This window comes from Pogona vitticeps, chromosome 1 (assembly GCF_051106095.1).
Source record: "Pogona vitticeps strain Pit_001003342236 chromosome 1, PviZW2.1, whole genome shotgun sequence".
Taxonomy (NCBI): domain Eukaryota; kingdom Metazoa; phylum Chordata; class Lepidosauria; order Squamata; family Agamidae; genus Pogona; species Pogona vitticeps.
The window spans coordinates 22,609,590-22,635,848 of record NC_135783.1 but is presented as its reverse complement, the minus strand read 5'-3'; the positions used below and the strand labels follow the sequence as shown (position 1 = coordinate 22,635,848).

The 26,259-nt window shown below is 38.3% G+C and overlaps 1 protein-coding gene across 1 annotated transcript in view; it reads right to left on the bottom strand.

The window, feature by feature from the left end:
• The window catches only part of SRBD1 (S1 RNA binding domain 1), a 218,826-nt gene that overhangs the window by 88,528 nt on the left and 104,039 nt on the right, over positions 1 to 26,259 (bottom strand). Inside the window, exon 16 of the mRNA XM_020800533.3 lies at positions 19,138 to 19,220. Coding sequence (XP_020656192.3) covers positions 19,138 to 19,220 — 83 coding nt within the window. The remainder of the gene's footprint in view (positions 1 to 19,137; positions 19,221 to 26,259) is intronic.

Below are 26,259 nucleotides of genomic sequence, written 5' to 3'. Positions count from 1 at the left end.
GAAGAGTAACAAGCGGTGCAACTATCAAGGAACCAATTAATTCTTTACCACCATAATAACTAATGACAATTAACTGCTTGACAAACACTATACGGTGGTACCTTGCTAGACTATGACCCCACTGTACAATGAATCCGCAGGACGGTGACTTTTTGCGATTCGCTATAGCGATCGCAAAACAATGTTTCCTATGGGGGATTTTCGTTTGACAACGATTAGGTCCGTGCTTCGCGAACCATTTGTTCACAAGACAATGATGTTTTCCGGCTCCGCAAAATGGCTGCCATGTGTTTTCTGGACCTATGCTTTGCAGGGCAGCCATTTTAACAGCTGTTCGGCACTCGGAAAATGGCTTCCCCTATGGGCGATCTTCGCTGGATGACGAGGTAATTTCCCCATTGGAATGCATTAAATGGGTTTCAATGTATTCCAATGGGGAAACTGTTTTCGCTGGATGATGTTTTCGCTTAACAGCGATTTCAGGGGAACGGATTATTGTCGTGGTGCAGGGCACCACTGTAATGAGTAACAGGAACAAATCACTTTAGAAAGTAGCTTTCCAAGCTCTGGTTAAATCCAGCAGTGTCTTCATTGGGGGAGTGGGTCTGGATGCATCACAAGCTTCTAGTGCAAAAAATGATAAAAAGATTTTTGTTATTTGCCATTTCCACTAAAGCTTCCCTCTGCCATAATATGCACAAAATGTTCTGTGCAATACGTTTTAGGGCCACGAAGTGAAGAGAATAATTAGTGAAAACGCTCTTCTTTTTCTCTATGCATGGAATACAGCCATCGGTTCAACCCAAGGTGAGCATGGTTCAGATTTTCTGCTGAATTTTCACAATGGGAGTTGAAATATCAAAAATGCATTTATAAGGGCAGATACCTAATTGGAAAAAAATCTAACTTCTGGTTTACAATTGTTATATCAGTTAAACTAATTGTATATTACCAAAATCTTCAGACTAATCGTACTTCCAAAGACACTGAACACATATTCTTTTAAGCTTTGACAATTTAACAGGAAAGCATCTCATGGGGCAGTGGTTACATTGCTGTACTTGCAGTGAAAACTGTGCTCATGACCTGCGGTTCAATCCCAGGTAGCGACTCGAGGCTGACTCATCCTTCTATTCTTCCGAGGTCAGTAAAATGAGTACTGAGATTGCTCTCTCTCTCTCTCTCTCTCTCTCTCTCTCTCTCTCTCCCTCTCTGTGTGTAGCCTACAGAATTAACTTGTAAACTGCCCAGAGAATGCTTTAAGTGCTTGGGATGGTATATAAGCAGCACACTTTACTACCTATTGTTATCTGTTTTTGTGCATCAGACATTTATAGATATGGACTTTCTGTGAAATCATCAGCTTTTTTATTCAATAAATAAAGCTTTGTGTATGTATGATACATACAAACACAAAATAGAAGTAACGCTGAAAGAACCTTCCCTTCCAGTTAATTCCTGTTATGCTTATGTTGTAAGCCGCCTAGAGTGGTCGAAATGACTAGATAGGCGGGGTATAAATAAATAAATAAATAAATAAATAAATAAATAAATAAATAAATAAATAAATAAATAAAACCTGCAGTAAAGAATATATGCTATAGCAATCCCTGCCACCCTGACGCCCTCCAGATATGTTAACTCATAATCTTCATCATCCTCATGAATGAATGAATTTATTTATTTATTTATTACAGTTGGGTGACCAGCTTATAAAACATATTATATGACTAAAATATACAAAACGTAATTTAAAAAGCTGATTGGAGATAATAGGAATTATAATCCAATACATCTGTAGGGAAGGCTGTATATAAAATTAATACTGGCAGTAATAATTTGGAGCAACAGTAGTGTATATAATGTCAGACTAGTATTTAGGAGACATGGATTTAAATCCCTGCTCAGCCATGGAAATTCACTTTGGGCAGGCAGTAGTAAACCACACTTCAAGAACCCTATTAGGGTCACTACAGTCTGGAAGCAATTTGGCAGAACATAACAACAACAACAACAATAGTACATACAGATATATATAGCACCTTAAACCTAAAATACTATTTTTGAATAGGCAAATGGCTATTCCAAGAATGAAATCAAAAGATCCATCAAACCAAGAAAACAACACCAAACTGAAAAGGAAAACCAGCCACCCACAAATAAAGTATTTCTTCCATACATCAAAGGGGTCACAGACCGCATGGGGAAACTTTAGAAAAAACACAACCTACAAACAGTATTCAAAACCACAAAAATACAACAAATGTTACAGTCAGCAAAGGACAGAAGGGACTCCCTCACCACTGCAGGAGTACTGTATACAGGATACCTTGCAGTTGTGGACAGGTATACATTGGAACCACAAAACGAAGCATCCACACCAGAATCAAAGAACATGAGAGACACTGCAGACTAAAACAACCAGAAAAATCTGCAGTAGCTGAACATGCCCTAAAACAAGCTGGACATGAAGTTCTATTTCAAAATACTGAAATACTGGACAACACCAGCAATCATTACATCAGACTGCACAGGGAAGCCATTGAAATCCACAAGCACCAGCAGAACTTTAACAAAAAAAGAGGAAAGTTTGAAACTCAACCAAACTTGGCTCCCAGCTCTCAAAAATACAGCATGCAAAAGGTCAACGAACTCTACCCAGCCACAAGGACCGGGGATCACTACACACAAAAGACCAGCTAATGACACCCATCAACCACAGTGACAGATAATCCTTCCTCCTTATCACAACAATACACCCACACCAAGACACACTAATCACCCATCTTCTGAAAATGACAAAAGCCTATCTCACAGCCATAAATACTCCATTCCCAAGCAAACTACACCAGAGCACAGAGTGCTGCCCTCTGAAGATGCCGGCCACAGAGACTGGCGAAACGTTAGGAAGAACAACCTTCAGAACACGGCCAAAGAGCCCGAAAAACCCACAACAACTATTTTTGAACTGTTTGCCTGTGGCATAAAACCAAGATGACTATGTTGCATCAGCAGCAACAAAATTGGTTAGCTTTCACCAGAATGCATCAGTAAAAGTAAAGCTCATGTGCAATCATACAAACATGATATAATCATGAATCCACAGACTACAAGCACTCTTTAGGAAGAATTAATGAAGATTCCATAAAGAGAAAGGGAAAAAAATATATTTCAGAAAATTTCTCAAAATGGAACAAGCCTCTCTTTTTCGTTCTTTTTTTTAAATGCTGGAGTTAGCGATTGTTAAACCACGATTACTATTCCGTTTACAGGGGTGTTAAGAATGTAAATGGTTAACAGTAGTATAAACTCTGTACTTGGTTTAAGTTTGAATGTCTAGAGCCATTACACACAGCATTCATCTGAATTCCCTGTTTATGGGAATGAAATATGTAGTCATTTGAAGTCCACAATATGTATACTGTGTTTGTAATAACTGCAGATTTTACAAGCACATTATTCTTTCCATTAGGATTAAAACCTCACCGAATAGCAATTTGTGAAAGAATTCTAGCAGAGCCCCAAGCCCAGAACTCTGACCTCTGATGAGATGCTTGGCAGCAACAAACTCCAAGTCTAGGCAAAACATCTGGTTTCAGTTAAACTTCCTAAAAAAATAACCCCTGTACTGGGGAAACTGGTATTCACTTAGCTTTGTCTATATACTTTGACTGACTTCAGTGCTGCCGCAGGAAAAGGGGGAGACAAAACCTCCCGACCAGGATGGCTGTCAATCATTGCAGGCTTCTTGGTGGCCTGTGCAGAGGCAAACGTTTACATTCGGAGACACTGTACACTATTTGTTCATTTTCCTTCTGTTTTTTCCTTCTATTGCCGTTTGCAGCTCCAATGTTTATTTCACAAGTGATTGCCAACTCACCACTCTTCCGTCCAGAACAGTATTTCAGTTTTGCAAATGAGTGGCAGGGTGGGGAACAGCTGATATTATCTATTGCAGTTTTTATCCTTCTCCCCCGCATATCATATCTGTGGGAGAATTGTGTATGAGCCCAAGTTAACTGCCAAAACATAATAGTTGGCACACTAGAAAATATTTCAGAATGAAACTGTACAAGGTTAGAGTGAGAAAGGTAACAGAGCATAGTGGGCAAGAGTTATTCATCAGGAAGTCCCTGGTTCAAATCTCTTCTATAAACTCAGTAGATGGCCTTTGGCAAGCTGTCTCTCTTAGTCTTCCTCTCCACATATACAATATCAAGGTTAAACAATGAAGACTTTCCTTGAAGGGGTGCTGCAAGGATTACAGCTGGATAATTCATGGCAAGCAGTTTTCAAATTGTACACCTATTGCTAATATTCTTACTCCTAATTAATACTCAATGTTATTAAAACTATTGAGATGTTAATGAAAAAAAATGAGAAGACTTAATAGGGATAATACCCTAGTTGCATGTACAAATAAATCCATGGTGCTTAAGTACTAGGTACTAAACAAAATTACAGCCTAACTGTGCTAGTAGTGAAACCACAACCATTCAGTTGCCATTCACATCCTTAAATCTAGGGCTGATGACCCTCCCCTTTTAAAAATCACAACACTTAAGCTCGATAGCATATGTTTCTCCAAGCAAGCTCTGACATCTTTATATTCTGCCCTTTATATTTTCAGATCATTCCAGGGCACATAACACACTGCGCACATTGCTGGTCTTGGCATTCCTTCACATAATGCATGAGTACTTACTTTGAAATGATGATGATGATGATGTGCTGTCACGTCAATTCCAACTTATGATGACCCATTCCAGGGTTCTCCAGGTAGAGAATACTCGGAAGTGGTTTCCCATACTCTTATTCTGAGGGATTCCTGAGACTGTGCAGCTTGCCCATGGCCATACAGACTAGAAGAGCCTCGTGGCGCAGTGGTTAAACCGCTCTACTGCAGCCAAAACTGTGCTCACGACCTGGGGTTCAAATCCCAGGTAGCCGGCTCAAGGTTGACTCAGCCTTCTATCCTTCTGAGGTTGGTAAAATGAGTACCCAGCTCGCTGGGGGGGGGGGGGGCAATGTGTAGCCTGCATAATTAACTTGTAAACCACCCAGAGAGTGCTTGAAGCGCTATGGAGCGGTATATAAGCAGCACATTTGCTTTGCTTTTAGTTCTACTTCCAGGAAACACAGTGAGGAATCAAACTCATTCAGGGGATGAGTTATTGAAGGCAGCTTTATATAATTTTGTCTTCACTAATTTTATGAACATCAGGAACTATGATCATAATATCATTTCTGCATAACCTAGATGTGCTCTCACTGCCATAAGATAACACAATGGAGGACCATCACCTCATCGCGGAGTGCCTCACATGTGTTTTGTATCATGTTTATTGGGCCCAAATGTAACCGTTGTTGTTATAAAACAATTTGAGGAGAATCAGTGTCTTCTCAAAATATGGATAGATTTTATTCCCTCCCTTTTTCATTTGCTCAAGTTTGGGACTGTGTGATCCAAGTGAACTAGATTAATTTTTCTTCTTCTTCTTTGCATTTGCCAAAGAAATCTAATTCAGGTTCACATAACTCCATAAAACATACAGTGTTTATTACTTTAGTTTATTTATATTTATTTAAGTCGCCAAAGTGAAACTCCAGTGGCGGCAGTGTTACAGTTCAAACAAGCCAAGGCTTATTTTATAAATGTGCCTTTGTGAATGGGGTGGTTGCATTTTGCATAAATATAAAAGGTTAGTAATCATGACCATGCTGTTTCTTCATGGGGAGGCCAGAGAAATCCAATTTTCATTCCATTATAAAAAATTTACTGTAAGAAGGGGTACAAAACCCTTACACTTGCAATCATGATTCAATAAACTGAGATGAGAACTCAACAAAACAGTAGTGTCGTAAAGTTGCTGTGAGGTTTGGAGGGTGTGTGTGCTCTTTTTAAAAGTATATGTAAATGAAAGAAACATTTTAAGATACATTCTCTAAAATGTATACTTTAATACCATACACACATTTATTAGGAATTACATTTGTATCTTGACAAGTAACGCCAGCAATGGCAATACATACTATAATGAAAAATTATAATCTTATCCACATTCTTGATCACATGGAAGTGTTAAGAATCATGCCTTGACAACCAGGATGGGAACCTCAATTTTTATTTTTATTTTATTGTTATTTATTTTTTGGGCTGGTGGTGGGGTTGATTTTAAGACATGTGGTTTTATTCCACTTTAGATATTCCATGGAAAAGCAACAAGGAAACTATACTGAGATATAATGTTTGAAATCCTGTTGCTTAGTGCAGTAACTTGCAACTAGATTGGACCCATTTTATCAGTAGGGATCTGGGGAATCAGCTGCTCCATACATTCCAGCAATTCAATAGGTCTGCTTTCTAGTTGCAATTTGCTAGGCTAAACAACAGGACATCAGCCAACAATAATAATAATAATAATTAGTAGTAGTAGTATGCAAGGACAGGCAGACTGGCACCCAAGGAACCTCTACGTACTGCCACCTTCAGAAGCTATATAAGTAGGTTTGAAAGACAGAACCTTTTCTCTCATGACACCTGCTTTATAATGCATTAGGTACCAACAGGTCGCTAGTCGGTTCTCCCTCATTTTGGACAGGATATAATTAGGCCACATTCATGGTTTTTAACTTTCTAATATGGATGGTGTTCTGCTGCTTTTGATCTTAGGCTGCTTTGTTTTGCATTTCATGTTTCCAATCATTTTTGAATGCAATCAGATTGTATATTTTATATTTAAACAAAACACATTTCCATTCACACCAACCCCACCTTACAATAATGGGAGTGCTTTACAGTAAAGAAAGCCCAAGCTGAAATTGTTCTTATCAAAGCTGCTTGCTCAATTTAAATTTGCAGTATGCTATATTAATAGCACTCGGGCATGAGACCCTTCTTTAAAACCAAAATACAATGACCAGGGTCCAAAAGTTTCATTCTTCCACTGGAGTCTTTTTTTTTTTTTTTTTGGTGACAGAAGGAACCCTTTGCTTCTAAACCAATTTTTTTTAAATCTGTATCTTTTCCACTTTAATACTAATTTCAGAAATTGAAGCCAAGCATTTCTTGACTGAAAAATCCTCAGGATTCCTAGTCGCATTGTTTAGTCTTGTAATGAACAACCTTGTTTGAACTCAACTCAATTCAAAGAAATACAGAGCAAAACAGAAACTGGCAACTATCTATAGGCACAAGATTTTGCAAGTTTGAATACCATTTCAGAATCATCATCTGGATGACAGTAATAAAGACAGTATTCATCTGTAACCTTAAATATACACTGTTGAATATATTTGAATTTGTTTTGATTTAAGGTCTTCCAAAGTTGAGGCCAACCTGCTGAAGAAAAAACATTAAACTATCTGTAACCCTGTGTCAACATATGATGCTACTGGGAATGGTAAGTGAATTAATTTTCCAAGGAAAATTAATTACTTATGACTTACAGTTGTAAAAGCAAACAACGTAACTCTGGATTAGGGCACATTTAATTTCTGTTTAGAGTAGTGATTAATTTAATTTCTTATAATTCATGGTATGTAATAGAAAGCAGAACAAAGATGAAATTTTAGACAATGATTGACATACAAAAAAGTGTATATTTATGTTGGTGATCCAAAAATAAGGGTCAGAGATAATAATCACTGTGTAATAAAACAAGATATTCGTCTCTGTGACAGAGTGTTGTGGAGGGGGGGGACTACTCAACAAGAATTATATTAACTAGATAAAATCAGGAAAGTAAGAAATTTTAAAACAAGACAAACCAATATATGCTTTGTATAAAACAGTAGAAAAGTGACAAGAAAAAGTATAAATGAAATGTTTATCATATGATAAGTTACAATATTTTGCTAAGCCATAGGATGAAGCTGAGTATTGGAACACAGTTCTTAGGAAGATGCAGAAAATAGAAAATGAAGAACAGATATTATAATCATATAATTGTCACCTTGAATGCTAAATTATACAGCAGTGCAAAAATATCAGGAATTTTAGAACATTCATCCAGCTCTGAGAACAGAGAAAGTTTTTCTCCGTATGGTTTTAGATCTATATACAATGTGTTCGGGTGGGAGCATTTATTAGAGTGCCCATCGCAGCAGAAACATTAAAATCTTACAGTAGATTTTTAAGATTCTACCTTTGTTCAGCTACTTCAATAGGGATTCAAGGGAACTGTACCCAAAGTGCCACTTATAAAACAGAAAGGATGGAACATGTGCTGGGAATGTGCAATAATTAAGTATTATCCTCCAAGCTGAGGCCATGCAACTGAATGTCCCAGTTTGACCCATAAGACTATATATCACTAAAATGTCTGAATAGCTCCGTTGTTTGTATTCAGTGATATCAATTACACACAGCACGATCTGCAGCTGATGTTCTGTTTGACAACAGTAAAGTTAGTGCTTCTTGACTGCCAAGTAATAGGGGATGTCGGATATCATCTACTATGAATGTACAGTAATATAACATGTGCTGCTTATATACTGCCCCACAGCACTTAAACCACTCTCTGGACAGTTTACAGTTTAACTATGTAGGCTATATATCCCCCACTTCCAGCAAGCTGGGTACTCAATTTACCAGCCTTGGAAGGATGGAAGGCTGAGTCAGTTTCAAGCCAGCTACTTGGGCCCATTGGATCATGTTGTTATTTTAATGCAGCTTTTATCTATTTGTTGCTTTTAGATTGTTTGTTCATATCTATTCATCTTTTTTGGGGTGTTTTAATAGACTGTTGTAAGACAAACTGGTATGTGTCTGAATGACAGAGTATCGATCTTAACATGCGTACGGAAACCTCATAAAGCTTTTACTTATAATGCCATGTCATATCCCTTCGTTATGAGACAAAATATCCAAGTACAGTACATGTGCTTCCATCATCCTAGGTTCAAGGCTCTAGGGGACAAAGGATGCAAAAATAGCAATTTTGGAGACATACCGCACATTTTACCATTGACAGCAAAATCCCACAAATCAGACCACAGTACAATCATTTCCCTACAAATGGTGTGGTTTAAGCATATCTAAGCAAATGGCACACTGCTTGCTGGAAGTTTTGCTCACCTCATAAATTAACCACCTCATTTCCCTCATCACACGTGCACACAAAATATAAAGCACCTTCATACATATTTGTTTTAATAAAAGCAATAAAGCAAGTCCAGAAGTTATACTTGTTATGACATAATCACGCCTCCGAGATTTGAAAACTACTCAGTTGCACATCATCGTTCAAAATCACTTTCTGCAAGCAACTGTCTCAAGACACCAGGCTTCTATTGTACCCCCCAAATACACAGTACACTAAGTAGAAAAACACATCTATCTGTATAAGCACTATTAATCAGCTGGCATACATGAATCATAACTAGTCAAGTAAACACAGTACATCTGTGCATTCAAAAATAAAACCAAAATAAGCTGCAAGAAGCTGAATATCTTAGTAGCTGTGAGTGTTAAATTACAGTTAATTTTAGTGTTATAGGAATGAACTGATATGATGAACTAATATGAGGTTCAGCTTTCATGATCTCAGCAATCCTTCAGCACATCCAAGAGATCAGAAACTTCCACTTCAGAGTAAATTTAATTCAGATTGGATTTTAAATCCTAAACTACCGTAAGTCGAAATTATGCCTAATGCAACAAAACATGGGTTGACTTGACTTGTTTCCAGTATTTGTAGTTAACCATGATTTGGTTGTTGTAGGTTTCTCGGGCTGTTTGGCCATGTTCTGGAGGATTTTCCTCCTAAAGTTTCACCAGTCTCTGTGGCTGACATCTTCAGAGGACAGGAGTTAGAACTCTATCTGTGTTCTATTGTAAAGTGTGAGATAGTAGACCAGAACACAGACAGAGTTCTAACTCCTGTCCTCTGAAGATGCCAGCCACAGAGACTGGTGAAATGTTAGGAAGAAAAAGCTCCAGAACACAGCCAAACAGCCCAAAAAACCTACAACAACCATTGGATCCCTGCCGTGAAAGCCTTCGAGAATACATTAACCATGATTTGTTTGGGCTTAAGTGACATAAACTGTGATTTAACATAGTTTCTGAAAATTCCAAACCTCTTCCAGAGAGGGAATACATCAATTAATGTAGACTAGCTCATTTTCATTCTGCTTAACTCTGGTTTAGCATTTTACCTGAACTAGACCGTTTTGTGAGCACATAATGTAATTATATGTAGATATACATATGCATCTTTTTTCACTATAACAATATTTTTAATATTTGAGAGTTTTATCAGGAAATATGTAAACTGAAAAGAAGCTGTTTTGCCTAACCATTCCGTATGGAAATCCCAAATATATGGAAAATCCACAACCTTCTCCACAACTGTTTGCAAGATGTATCTTCCATTAATTTCTCTAAAGTCCATCTAACATCATCTAATAAGTAGACATCAATACACCTTTTTTACAATGAATAACTATCTGGCAAATATATTTGCATGGATGCTTTCAATAACTACAATTTCACAAAACTGTAAGCAAATAAATAAACATTTTAAAATGCAAACCAGTTTAACAATAAAAAAAACTAAAATGAGGGGGAAAACAGTGGAAATAATTATTAATGCAGCATAAAACCAGCAAATTATAAATACTACTGGTTCAGCGTGCACCAAAACTGAGCCACAGTTCAGTCTTATTTGGATGAGATAGAATCTTGACTTTCAGCTGGCATGCTCGGCTCTCTCACCTCTTCCATGGCATGGCTGGGCAAAAACTGGTATCACTTTGGATTATCCACTGCCCAAGTATATACTGTAGCTAATTTTAATTACATTTTGCTCAATCAAGCTTTGTTAACTGTGACTTGAAGCTGGCTTATGTTTTGGCAAACCTTAATTATGACTGAATAACACAAGCAACTACATTTAATTTGAAAAAAAAAAAACACCACAACCATCAAAGTGCAATTTCTTGATGAAAACTATGGTTTAAAGTTATGTATGAACCAGTTCATTAAAATTAAAAGCAGTCTTCATACACAGACCAGAGCACAGTGCTGTCCTCTGAAGATGCCGGCCACAGAGACTGGCGAAACGTGAGGAAGAACAACCTTCAGAACACGGCCAAAGAGCTCGAAAAACCCACAACAACCAGTCTTCATACAACTTAACCAAAATGGCAATAAACATTGCCACCGGCTCTTCTTACCTGAAAGCACATAATGCACTTCTAATGGCAGCAGAACCTGAGGAGACCAAGATTCAAAATTTTGTTTTTATTTTGTTATTTTTAAAAGTCAATGCGACCAAAGAGCTGAAATAATAAATAGCTGTGCAAGTCCCTTATTCCAGCATGTATTTTTAATTCAAAGATTATTTTTTGACTCAACTTGTGGTACAACCTTCTGAGCAACTGCTAAAAGAATATTATTTGCACGATACAGTTCTAGAGTGTAGCCTGAGAAGGATTTTGAGATTTTTCTCTAACACAACCTGACCTATCAATGGCTTGGCCAAAGCACAGCACCTCATACTGAGGGGGATGAAGGAAAACTTCCACTCTACTTTCTGGGAGAAAAGAACTCTTGATTTCCCCTCTGGGACCTAACCAGGAAGACCCTTGCTATGATTTAATAGGTCTATTCATGGCATAAAATTGGGGGGGGGGGGAATGAGAATTGACTTTATATTCACATGACAACAATACCAGTCAGACACTAGAGATTATTAGAGGAAAATTCCCACTGTCAGTTAAAGGAGAAGTGACTCTTTAAGAAAGAATGGTCCCTTAACATCCAACAGGTTATTTTAAGAAACAGGTCTCCAGCCCCTTTCTGTCAATCTTGATCTTTTTTTCCCCATGATACAAAAAAAAGCTTGATTGAAAAATATCCAGTTTCATTTTGGAATGGTAAAGGTCCCTAACAAAAATGTTTGAAAGGGGAGAAAGACAGAGACCCCAATGCGTTAAAGCTATCAAGGGAAGGGAGAAAGGGCAGAGGAGAAGGCCTGGTGTTACCTATTGTGTTTAAACTTACGTTAGACATTCCTATTATACTTTATAAAATCTTCCTTTGATCAGGACCCTGGAGCAATACAAGGAAACCAGGGAGAGAAATTAGTTGAACTGTTTTTCTTAAGGAGCCTACATATAAAAGCATTATTCACAGATTTTATTTGACAAAAAAATGCTGCAGTTACATCTGGAAAGAAGTATGCTTCTCTTCTGGGGGTTTCCAAAACAATATGTTTTATCTCTTCGAAGGATGCTAATTTCCCAAGTGTACCAAGGAGAGAAAATGTTTAGCACATAGAACGTGTAGGAATGTACTACTGAAATGATCTTTTTCCTTCACTCACAATTGTAGTGGTCAATAAATTCTGCTGGGGAACCTTTGAAATAGGCATATATTCTTACTTGTGTTGCTTCTGTGTTATAGCAGATATAACTATGTAAAAAGCTTCTACATCAGAGGCCCTGGACCACATAGGAGGAATCGGAGTTATAACGTCGCCTCAGACAAAGTTGCTCCTCCCACAAAGGGAGCCAATCCTAAATAGCCCCATTCAACTGATCTAGATTTATGCTGGACTGCAGTCCTCCCACATCTCTATGAGTAAAAAGAAAAGGAATTTTCACAATTTTCAAAAAGTCAAATACAAAAAGATGTGTGCTTTAAAAAAATAACAAAGTCTAAATCTTGACTTAGCAGGGATGCTTATGTCTGCAGTGACAGTATGAATGTAGACACACAAACACACACACACACATTTCTAGCTGAAAATGATGCATGGTCAAAGCAAAAAAAATTCCATATTTAAAATTACACTCTAATTAAAAATAATAATGGTTAACTGCTATCACAATTAATGGATACAGTACAAGTCAAATCCAGCAGTGGTATATAAATTTATCCAAATGACTATATCTATAGAAAACATATAATAAATACATTATTGCTGTTAAACATTGCTTCCAACTTAAGGTGGCCCTAACGGAATTTTCAAGGTATGTGAGTTTTAGCATCGCCATTTCCTCATAAATTTCTATTGCAGAGCTGAGATTTTTGTACCCTAGTCTACTGAGTCCTACTCCAAAAATAATGTTGACTCACTAAATGTCATAAACGGAAGCTAGCTTTCAACTGCTGCATCAGGCTGGACATTACAGAACTCATGACGGTGCAAAAGAAACATGAATATTCCTAAATCATGGCTAGATGTATGGGCCACCACTGTCTTCAGGCTGTGTACAAGAACTCATAGCTAGTTCTTTTCATTTCTAGTTGTTGTAATCCTACACCATATTGGTTTTCATCTAGACACACCCACACAGAGTTGGAAAAGGCTGACTTACAGCTCTAGACTATTTCTCAAAACACTCTGGAACAATATCTTGTTAAAACAAAATGGACAAAATGGCACCACTGGTTAAGGTGCTACTAAAGCAGCACATTGGACATATCACTGGAAAACAAAGTAACAAAACGTAGACTTAGTTATTTCGGCCATGTCATGCAAATAATTCCATTCGAGAAATACATTATGCTCAGAATGGTCAGTGGTAAAAGACGACGAGGACACCAAAGACCGCATTGGTTGGATGTAATCAAAGCAGACACTGGTCAAAAATATAAAGCAGCTGAAAGAAGCTGTACAAGATCAGAAATCATGGAGAGAGCTGGCTCATGAAATTGTCAAGGGTCAGATATGACTGAATTGATAATTCAATAAGAAAGCAACACACTAAAACAATGACAAAGTTTGCATGTTAAACCTGACTAGCTTTAATAACTCATATTGGACATGGTCTAAATCAATAGGGGGAAACTGTTTGAATTTTACAAGACTTAAGCTCTGAAACGGATTGTGTTCATGAATAAAAATAAGATCCAATACAGGTTACGTACATCACTAGTGTTCTCAACACTTATCCACACATACCAGAACATAGGCTTAATCTGGCTTCTACCTGTTGTGCTCCCATGAACTATAATTCGCAAGATTTTCTCTGTAGGTGTTTTATATTTTGTTTGTTTGGTTGTTTGTTTGTTTTCAATAGTACAATAAAGTTACCACTGCATTCACCTCAGCACTGACTTATCTGAGAAGTCTTTCTCCTCTTCTGCCTCAAGATTTTCAGTTGAAAACAAATAACTCAAGCCTGCTTCAAGGAAGAAAAGTCATAATCACTTAATCTTTTTGCTTTAGACTTGTTCTGTTGCCCAAGGATAATCACTTTTTTGACACACAAGTTGAACAATTTGTCTCCCAAAGTGGCACTGAATGCTCCGGTGATTCACAATTCCTTTACATCACTGAACATGCATCTTATATACCTTCTGGGGCAATATATTCACTTAAAAACTTCTGACAAGAGGTTTTGCCAACCTAAAGGTATTCTTTGCTGTCTGTTGTTCCTGGATGAGAGGAGAGGAAAAGGCAAGGCAGATTTGTCATCTTGCCAACATCTGAGTATTTATTTAAGTTCCTTTTCTCCTCAATAGGCCTGCAGAGCCCTTAAAACACCGGAAAATCCTTCCAAGGATCCCACAGCAATGTTCTAGCAACCGGCAGGAGTATCAAATCACGTATGCAAGCCCATTCCTATGCTTTTCAGCTATGTTTTCTCAGATGTTTCATGAATCTAACAAAAGAAAGACTAACAACTGAGTCTATTTGCAAGCCAATACAAAAAAATTACATCTATAGCATCCCTCACCCAAATGTTTGGTTTCACACTAGTTTCTGTTGTTGACCATAAAGGAATGGCATCTCTTGTTTGTTTTGTTATATTTATACCCTGCCTTTCCACTATAAACTAGCACTTATAAAACTATAAAAAAGCAAGTAAAACAAAATTTAACCATAAACTCATTAAAAACAAATAAAACCCAACCCCACCATATAAACAATAAAAATCAACTCAGCACACAGTTAAAAAACAACACAACAGACTATACATTACACACCAGTTTTAAAAGTTTGGAAGTGTTTCTATCTGCTCTATAATTAAAGAAGCAGGAGTAACATGCTCATTATTTCACAATGAGCAACAAATGTGTTTTTCTAGAATTTTCCAGTATTACTAACTGCTACCAGAAAAGCAATTAGCCCAAGCATTGTAGCTTGTAAGCATTTGGCACACCTAAATCTCAAATTACTCTCTGTTTGAGGCATGCCTTTAAATAATGGAATTTGGGTAAAGATGGATCTTTAATAATAATAATAATAATAATTTATTGTCATTGTAAGTATATACACATACAACGAAATTCACAGACACCCAGAGACCAGACACATGCACACACATAAAATTCCCAAACACTCCCCACCCACTAAAAGTCCCCCACTAAAAATACAAACATCTACACCGCAGGCCAAGTTACACAGTCCAACTAATTATTCACTACTGGTGGTCTTTAAGCTCATTATTAATTGCAATTATAGCTCTGGGATAAAAACTATTGAGAAAACGTGTGGTCCGAGTCTTAATTGTTCTATATCTTCTGCCAGATGGTAACAGTTCAAAAAAGTTATAAGCAGGATGGGAAGAGTCTCTCAGGATGCTATGTGATTTCCTTAGACAGCGGGATGTGAAGATGTCATCCAGGGTTGGTAGCTGGAGCCCGATGATATTCTGGGCAATTTTAATGGTTCTCTGTAGAGCTTTTTTGTCCGCTACAGAGCTACTCCCAAACCATGCCAGAATGCCATAGGTTAGGACACTCTCAATGGTGCTACGATAGTATGACAGAAGCAAATGCTGAGATAAATTTAACTTCCCGAGCATTCTCAGGAAATACAGCCTCTTCTGTGCCTTCTTCATTAGCATGTTGGCATTTATAGTCCATGAGAGGTCCTCTGAGATGTAAGTACCCAGAAATTTAAAACTACCAACTCTCTCCACTTCCTCACCGTTTATGTACAGTGGTAAATGTACATATCTTTTCCTCCTAAAATCAATTATGAGTTCTTTAGTTTTTTTGATGTTAAGTGTGAGATGATTTTCTTTACACCAAAGTATCAACCTTTGTACTTCCTTTCTATAAGCAGACTCATTGTTCTTATTTATGAGTCCCACCACTGTGGTATCATCCGCAAATTTAATAATTGCATTGGTGTTATATAGTGGGGTGCAATCATGTGTGTACAGGGAATAGAGGAAGGGACTTAGCACGCAGCCCTGGGGAGCTCCTGTACTTAGTACCACGGTAGAAGAATGGTGGGATCCCATCCTTACTGACTGTGGCCTATCTGTCAGAAAATCCTTTATCCACATGCAGATCTCCTGAGGTAATCCCAGGTTGATCATTTTAAAAAACAACCTATTTGGTAGAATGGTATTAAAAGCAGAGCTATAATCCACAAACAACAGCCTCGCATAAGTTCCCTGATGTTCTAAGTGGCTTTAGCAGGCATTCTGCAAATGCCGACGTTCCCTTCATCTAGAGCAGGGGTCTCAAACTCAATTTACCTGGGGGCCGCTGGAGGCAGAGTCTGGGTGAGTTTGGGCCACATCAGATTTTCCACCAAGCAGAGCAAGAGCCTAAGGAGGATGCCCAAGAGTTTCCTTAGCCCCGCTGGGACTCCGAGGAGGAGGAGGGGTGCGCGAGCCCTCGTCGCCGGCCACGACCCCCTCCAGCTCCTTCTTCACTACCACCACCACCAGCAGGACAAGGAAGCATAGAAGGGAGGGAGCGCCGGTGACCGCCTAGCAAGGGGGAGGAGGGTATGACATAAAAAAAACCACCCTCGCAGATTTTGCCTTGCCAAAGGAGAAATGTCCCCAGTGGTACCCACAAAATTAAACAATGGGGGGGCCCACAGGTGCACGCTCATACACGCACACAAACACACATACACACACACACAGAGGTCCGGCAACCTTCCTCTGAGGCCCCCCTCAAAAAAAAGGTTCACCCAGCAGCAGCAGCTACCCCCACTATGACAGGCGGGCTGGCTGGCAGGCTGCAGTTCCGGATGGAGGGTGCAAGAGGCGCTGTCTTGAGAGAGAGCTGGCAAGCAAGGCGAGGCTTTTTTGACTCTTGACAGGAGAGGACGCGTGGGGGCTTCAGGGGGGCAGGCAAGGCGGGGGCCACAAACTATCATCCGGTGGGCCACAAATGGCCCCCGGGCCGCATGTTTGAGATCCCTGATCTAGAGCCTTTCCACAAGTTGAACGTTTTCCTTCAAGTCTTGTGATTTCATATCAAAGAACAAAATGCTAGGATAGTTTCCATATTAAGACATTTTATATCTTCCATAGATGTACATCATATTTAATGATTTGTACTATATTGGCTGGTGTAGCACAACAGCAAAGGCCTTGAAGTTAGGAAATTATATCTGGCCCATACTCCACCAAAAGTTGCTTTCTGCCATTCGCTCAACCTCAGGACCGAACCAGATGATGAGGAAAACATGTCAGATGTTATGACTGCAGTTTGGGTTTTGTATTTAAAACAGAAACAGGTGCAGAGGGGGGCATCTTCGTGATCACATCACAGCCCGTGACAAAAGGAGTTTTAACCCTCCCCATTCTTACTGATACTTGGATTAAAACCTCAATCCAACTGTTATTGAGCCAAGAAGGACAGTTAGTATTGTCATCAATGGGAGCTTTCTATTCAGGGTTTACACAATAGTTTTGGAGATGGAGAAGATTTTCACCAGGACTACACCAAGAAAGAAAAGGGTTGAACCCCGATCTCATCTATTTTTGAAACCTATGTAGGGTCAGACCTAATTAGCACCTGGACAAAAGAATACCAGGGATCCCCAAATAGGACAAGAAAAGGATCTACCTGAAGCAGTTGAAAATACTTGGTGTCTTATATTCTCACCCTGTACATTACACTCTCAACAAAAACTATGAGTGATTGTGGCTACTATTACTTTTAAGAAAACAGTTGTTGGTTAGTGATATGTTAAGTGCCACATCTAGTTTGGTCCTTAGTCTTACATCAATGGAAACATCAAATAATTGCTTACCTGACACCGTAAAGCTTATGTTATTATTTTAAGAATGTGAGGGTTACTGAAAGAATATTTATTAAGTGCTATTATAAATGTCAGGGTTATCTTTTGCTGCTGCTGTGGCCAATCTTGTAAGCGGGCAAAAGATATATCCTGGTATTTATAATAGCACTTAATAAATATTTCCTGTACGCAGGGCAGTAAATACAAAAAGAGAATGTACACACACACACACACACACACACACAAGCAAACACACACTGTCTAGAAAAAAAATTATGGATCCAATCCAAATTGGAATACTTAGAAGCCTTCACCTAATAGATTTATCATCCATCATTTGTAAGTCATTCCTTCTTAAAAAGACATACACTCTCAACAACATTTCATTTAAAATTTGCCTTGCACAGCATCTATACATAGTTCTTTTCTCTGCCATCTTGACTCCATGTAGAAAAAGTGATCTCTAAAGCCACTGTTTGAATTGGGCACACACACCCTCTATGTTTCAAAATTCAGTTATGCCACATCACAGAGAAAATTGATTGGGGCAGCTTAAACTTACATTTATGAACACAGCTTTTCAGTGCAATGGATGGTCTCAACTTCAACCACATGTTTACAGAGAGATGGTTAGGTACAATTTACAGCAAATGTATTTTCAAAATTGTTGGAAATTCCCACTATGTGCTAGCATACAGTACACGTTGATACAAAAATTTCTACCAACAGTCCCTATTTAAGTAATTAAAGGGCTCTGAAATAAACACTTCCACAAATATTAGCTGAACAAAGATCACAGACAAGGACACCGGCCCACAGCTTTTGAGTGGAGAATCAATGTCTTGCAGTATTTTCCCAGGAGAACTTAAAAAACCTCCATTGTTGCAGCTATGCAAGAAGAGAAAGCTTTGCGGATCACGTTACCAGCCTGATCTGATGGGTTTTTTTAATAGACAATAAATCTGGCTGCAGCCATTGCTAAGTCTTAGTTGCAATCATTAAAGCCAGAGAATTTTTAGAGAAAAAAAAACCTGCACAAGGACTTATAAATATTTATTACCATTCCACAAATCTTTTAAAGTAGACATATAACTAGTTGGCACTTAATTACCAAGCACTTTTTCACTGTTGCTTCATATCATGTTGGATTATACTTAGATAAAAATGATCTGCATTGCCTTACCTGGTACATTCCGACTCCAATGTGTTTGGGCTCAATTTTCACTAGCTCAGCTAATGGGTCCTGTACGCGTCTAGCTATGGAAACTGGGGGTGGGGTGGGGAGAGAGAGAAAAAGGGTGTTCTGTAAATACCGTTCTAAGAAAGTACAGTAGTTTTAGTTGTGTTTTTCTACCTTTGTGAACTCTCATTCTGTTCTTTGCTGCATGAAGAAAATCCAGTGTTAATGTAAATGAAGTTTCAAAAGAAAAGAGCCATTTACTCCATCTACAAGTGGCAAGTTCTTCAGAAATAACCCCAACATTGCTAGTCATGGAAAGTACTGTATACTAATTATACACTGTAGGGAACAAAGCAAGCAACAGATTAAGAAGACCATATGCTACAGTAATCTGATATTAACAGTCTCTGCTAACCTCTCAAGTTAATTTACCTACTGTAGCCGAAAGAAGAAATGAATTGTTTGTTTCATTTTTATTTTTATTTATTCATACACAAGGAACTTCTTACCCAGCCTTTCAGGGCCTCTGCCCTACCCATTGTGTTCTGTTGTTGTTGTTTAGTTGTTACATCATGTCTGACTCTTCGTGACCCCATGGACCAGAGCACGCCAGGCCCTCCTATCTTCCACTGCCTCCCAGAGTTGGGTCAAATTCATGTTGGTAGCTTTGGTGACACTGTCCAACCATCTCATCCTCTGTCGTCCCCTTCTCCTCTTGCCTTCACACTTTCCCAACATCAGGGTCTTTTCCAGGAAGTCTTCTCTTCTCATGAGATGGCCAAAGTATTGGAGCCTCAGCTTCAGGATCTGTCCTTCCAGTGAGCACTCACGGTTGATTTCCTTTAGGATGGATAAGTTTGTTCTCCTTGCAGTCCAGGGGACTCTCAAGAGTCTCCTCCAGCACCACAATTCAAAAGCATCAATTCTTCGGTGGTCAGCCTTCTTTATGGACCAGTTCTCACTTCCATACATGGCTACTGGAAAAACCATAGTTTTGACTATGCAAACCTTTGTCGGCAAGGTGATGTCTCTGCTTTTTAAGATGCTGTCTAGGTTTCTCATTGCTTTCCTCCCAAGAAGCAGGCGTCTTTTAATTTCATGGCTGCTGTCACTATCTGCAGTGATCATGGAGTCCAAGAAAGTAAAATCTGTCACCGCCTCCATATCTTCCACTTCTATTTGCCAGGAGGTGATGGGACCAGTGGCCATGACTTTAGTTTTTTTTTATGCTGAACTTTAGATCATTTTTTTTGCACTCCACCATGCTCCATAACTCCATAGTGCACTACAACATTTTAAAACCATATCATAAAATGACATTAAAACACATTAATACAAAATTTAAAATTTTTTTACTTACTTGGGCAGAGACCACAGATAAACTATAGTTTTTAAATAAAAGGGGTGTTGAAAATCTGTGCATTGGGTTATAAAACACACACACCTGCAGTATAAAAATGGAGCTAGAACATGAATGGCTAAATTTCTATGTATTGATTTAGTCAAACAAGAAATTCTAGGTAATAATTTATTTTATTAACATTTTAACTTATAATTGTTAATTGTAGCTGCTCTGTCTCTAGCATGTTGTTATAAATAATATATCTACATATCTAAAGCAAGATAACACTTTGAAGAATTAATCATTAAAACATCTGTTTTTAGTATACTGGCAAAATATAAACTATTCATCATGCATTTAATTTGTCCTGAATGGATCATGTACAGTGGTGCCTCGCTTAACGATTGCCTCATTTAGCGATGTTTTCGCTTAACGATGGTTTTTTAAAAAGAATTCTATGCATCATTTAACGATGTTTCCTATGGGCGATTTTCGCTTAGCAATTTCGGGACCATGCTTCACATAGCGAATGCATTTTTAGGTCCCCTGTTTCGCTTAACTATGTCTGTTTTTTCAATTTTAAAAGTGTCTTAAAATGTTCAAAAATGTTTTAAATGCTTGGAATCGTTAGTGCACCTTCTAAAACGTGTGCAAACTTAATTTGGCTTTGATCTGACTTTTCGTTAATTTTTGGTGAATTTTTTTCTCCCCCATAGGAAAGCATTGAAACCAACTTTTGACAGCTGTCAAAAGTTGGGCTCAATGCATTTCAATGGGGGAGGAAAAATTCACAGAAAATTAACGAAAGTCAGCAACTGTTTTAAATGCTTGGGCTCGTTAGAGCACCTTCTAAATCGTGTGCAAACTTAGTTTGGCTTTGTTCTGAGTCTTCGCTAATTTTTTGTGAACTTATTTCTCCCCCATAGGAAAGCATGGAGCTCTCAAATTTTGACAGTTGTCAAAAATTGGTGGGGGGAAAAATTCAGCAAAAATTAACGAAAAGTAAGATCAAAGCCAAATTAAGTTTGCACCCGTTTTAGAAGGTGCACCAACAATTCCAAGCACTTAAAACAGTTTTTGAACCTTTTAAGACACACTTAAATTTGCAAAAATGAACATCACAAAACCATTGAAATGTATTGAATAGGCTTCAATGCATTCCAATGGAGGAAACATTGTATCTCTTAACGATGTTTCCTATGGGTTTTTTCACTTAAGGACGGCAATCTATGCCTATTGGAAAGGATTAACCGGTTCTCAATGCATCTCTATGGGAAACGTGTTTCGCTTAACGATGTTTTCCCATAGCAATGTTTTTTTAACCAATTAACATTGTTAAGCGAGACATCACTGTATTCTGTTGTATTACCGCTTTGGCTACATACATTGCGCAAAAACATATGACTAGGCAACTATCTTTCTGACATTGCATGGCCCCTCTTGTGCACTTCTATTATCATTACTAATTCTTATTTTGTATATTTAATACATATACACATTATAATTGTTCATTATAATAGATACTCATCTATAAATACCTTCATACAATTGCTACTAATATTTCAACCTATGTGCTAACTAAGGTAATCAGTTTATCTGTGAAGATTCTCAGCCATCCAGGTGAGGATATCTGGAAGTTGAGTCATGTCAACTGGACTTCTTTCCTATTAGGCTGAAACGTTTTGCTACTCAGCCAATTCTGGAAGCAAACCAAACCAATGCATACTGCTTATATACCACCCCATAGCACTTAAAGCACTCGCTCTGTGGTTTACAATTTAATTAAGTAGGCTACACATTGTCTCCCTGCAAGCTGAGCACTCAGTTTACCGACCTTGGAAGGATAGAAGGCCGAGTGAATCTCAAGCCAGCTACAAGTGATTGAACCCAGATCATTAGCAGAGTTTTGGCTGCAGTACTCCAGTTTAACCATTGCACCACAAGGATATGTACCCAGTGATAGTTGTGCTATCCAGTCCACCCCTAGTTAGCTTGCTAACAAGAATATCACAGGACACTTTGTCTTCAGCTTTGCTGAAATCAAATTATATTATGCCTGCAGCATTCCCACCATCTGCCAAAGTTAACCAATAAAAAAATAAGATGTGATTAGTCTGGCAGAGTTTGTTCTTGACATATCATTTTCACTTCCGGTTATTACTGCATTGTTTTCAAGGTGCTTGCAGAGTGACTCTTTTACAATCTGCTTCTGAATTTTCCCTGGGATTAACTCCAGGCTGACAGGTCTGTAGTTCGCAGGTTCCTCCCTTTTGAAAACAGGGACAATGTTAAGCCTCATCTAGCACTTCACCCATCCTCCATGATCTCAAGACAATAATAGGTAGTGGTTCTGAGAGTTCTTCAATCCTTTCAGTCAATATTCTTGGACACAATTCACTGGGCTTTTGAATTTTGACGCATCAAAGTAAGAAATCATTCCCATTTGTTTATCAATCTCAAACTGTTATCTGATCCCCTCCCTTTGTACGTTACATTTGCCTGGAGAGTCATAGACTGTCTTTTGGAGGAAAATTAAAAGTAAAAATTGAGGCATTCTACCTTTTCTTTGTCATCTGTTAATATTTTTCCAACTCCATTGAGTAGATAGTATTTCTTTTTTCTGTCTTTTGCTACGTATGTACCTAAATCTTGTATTCTTGTTGCTTCTAGCATCTTTTGCTAATGTCAGCTCACTTTCAACTTTCATATTCAACAGTATTATTGCAATTATCAACTCCCAACAGTATTATTTTTTGTATATTCTTAATAATTCTGCTGCAATTGTTACATACTGTACTGTACTTAGAATACCCTAAATGAGAAACAGAATAACAGAGTACCCATAAACACATAAATGGGGAAAAATGGGAGAGAAGGCTCTTATTACGGTAGGAGGTAGGATCTTTGGTGGAATGATTGGTGGGATATCAGATATGAAAGGTTGGAAACTACCAGTCAAATGATTTGCATAGCAAAAGCAGGACCCTGAACAAACGGGGACTTGTGCAAAATACCTTATCTAAAGGGACCGATGTGGCAAACCAGAGCTTTGTTGTTCCAGGAAGGTCCAAGCACACACAGGAAGCTTGTCATAATCCTTCATATCAAATGTCAAGTTTGGGGGAGGGTCAACCTGGAACCTGAAAGGTCTTCCTTGTCAAGCAAATGTTTGGGATTTCAGTTCTGCTAGAACAGCTCATGGGGTGGCTGCACACAGAACTAAAGATTCTTAAGTTCATATACAGTTAGGAAGGAATTTGGCCAGGAAAAGGGAGAAAAGCAGGTACAAGTAACTCTAGAAAGCATCCTTCCAATTAAACTACATTGATCTGACCTAACCTGACCTATCCTAAAGCCCACTGTCTACAGCTAAGCTCTCCAATATAACTGGCTTTCTTCAGAACCAAAGGACACAGACTCATAGGAATTATAGGAGGCATTTATTAGACTACTTTTACCCACCCAACTTGATGAAAAAGCAAATTGTCAGAGCCAGACTGATATTCAGGAACAACCTGCTTAATGACAGATCTAATACAGTGAATGACACAATACCAGTAAGAGTCACCTATAGCACCCAATTGGGATGATTTAGATGTGTGATCAATGATCTGCAGCCCATTCTCAACAATAAGTTTTTTTTTCCTAGGGGGTGGGGCGGCCTGCACTTGCATATAGACAACACCCTAACCTTAAACAAATTGCTAATGTTGAACTGGCAACAACATGGAAAGGGAAAAGGGAACAAGACCCTGTCACAAAACTAGACACCAGCTGCTCTCATCCCATATCTGCACTGACGCACCACCATCAAGGGTCCAAACATGTCAGGTACAACAGTAAGGTTTTGTTTACTTGTTCTTACTCTAACACGATTTACATCACCTTCGCCAACACAGCCCCTGTGGACATTCTGTTTTGCAAGAAAAGAGAATTATAAAGGGAGAACAAGAGGGAGACAGCAGAAATTGGCTATGTAAACAAGTTCCAGGGCATCATGAAGGACCTAAATAGTGATCAAGGATTTTTAGTTCACTACATATATTAACAATCCAGTAAACTCTTGCTGTTTCTCCTGACAGACTTTGACCTGGCCCAGAAACAACTCAGCATTTTTGCAACAGCCAAATATAGCAGGCATAAAGCTTATTACACTGGCTAGAGTCTGTAACACGAAGTAATTGACAGTTTGACCTATTCCAGTGTTAAGGATACAATGCTTTGTCTGTTATCTATATACTCACCTGGTCATGCCTCTCACCACTGTGGAGGTATATAAAAATATAGAAGACAGAGAATGTGCACACCTCGTGTCTGAAGAAATGGATTTTGATCTATTTAAGCTCACACTGAGATAAATCTGTTAGTCTTTTAAGTGCTACAATGCTTTTCCTTCTCTCTCTCACTTTGACACACACACACACACACACACAAACACACTGAAAGAGAGAGAGAGAGAGAGAGAGAGATTCATCATGAGCCATTTCACATTCAAAGATCTATATCCCTACCTTCTGCTAAAGATAAAGAGGCATAGTTAACATTAAGTTCATTGCTTGGTCATGCACAAGTTTTCACATCTTTTATTACAAGTTTTAACATACACAAACAATGGCAGCTTCCAAGCCTGGCTTAGAAAGAACTGCACCAGTGACATCTGATCTGCCGGCTTCTATGACAGAGAACCTGTAAATTCAAAGGCTTTCACCTATGCCTTTCTTGTCAAAATCACAAAAGGTTAATCACTGCAAGCACTACAGCTTACAAGAGAAATGCCTTCCTAGAATAATCGCTCACATAATTGCCAATTGGAGCTTCAGTGGTACACATCAAGAGCTGCCTTTAAAAGACAGTACTATTTTACGAAGATGAATGGGAGAGAGGGTATGAAGAAGGGGTGGGGTTGAAAGGTTGGAAAAAGAGAAAGCGATGAAGGAAGGAAGGAAGGAAGGAAGGAAGGAAGGAAGGAAGGAAGGAAGGAAGGAAGGAAGGAAGGAAGACAAAATGACAAAAATGGAAAAGGAAATCACAGTTGCAAACACCATACAGAACAAATCTAGCTGATCAGAGAGAGAGAGAGAGAGAGAGAGAGAAGCGCAAAATGAGATAGTATCAACCAAATTCTAAAACTACTACAATTTAATCAGCAAATTGTCACTTCATGATAATTTGATGTTAAAACTGACAGTAAGGTTTCAATCCTCCCTCAACAACAATTGGTCAGAATCCTATCGGTGTGCACATAAGGTTTCCGTAACTTGTGACATAATTTGAGCAAGTTTTTTTTTTAAACTTTGTCATTTTCAACAATCCTAAATTGCTGTTGTTTTAAATGGAAAGTAGTAGAAAAGCAATGACCTATATAATGCTAAACATGGCAAGTTATTTAACAAGCAATGGCAATGAATTATTCTTTAGGTACCATGAGGAGTAGTGGAAATGGAGTAATGAAATAAAAGTTTTAAGAAATTAACAACCTTGGGGCTGTTGTGTCCAAAAAAGCTCATACTATAATAAACCCCTTCATCTGAAACATACCATGCAATTCAGGGCTCGATATTCATACACACCACTTTTCAAATCTCTGAAGTCAGTGGCACGGTTTCCGTTCTCCCTTTCTTCACATAAATCTTATATACAATACATGTGTGCCCCACAGATGTCTGTTATGACTAGCAAAGGCCTACCAAGAAAGTTTCATAGCTCAGTGGATACCTTAATATGGATAAAACCAGTCCAACTCCAACATAATAAACTAGGGACCCTCAATCTCTCAAGGCCAG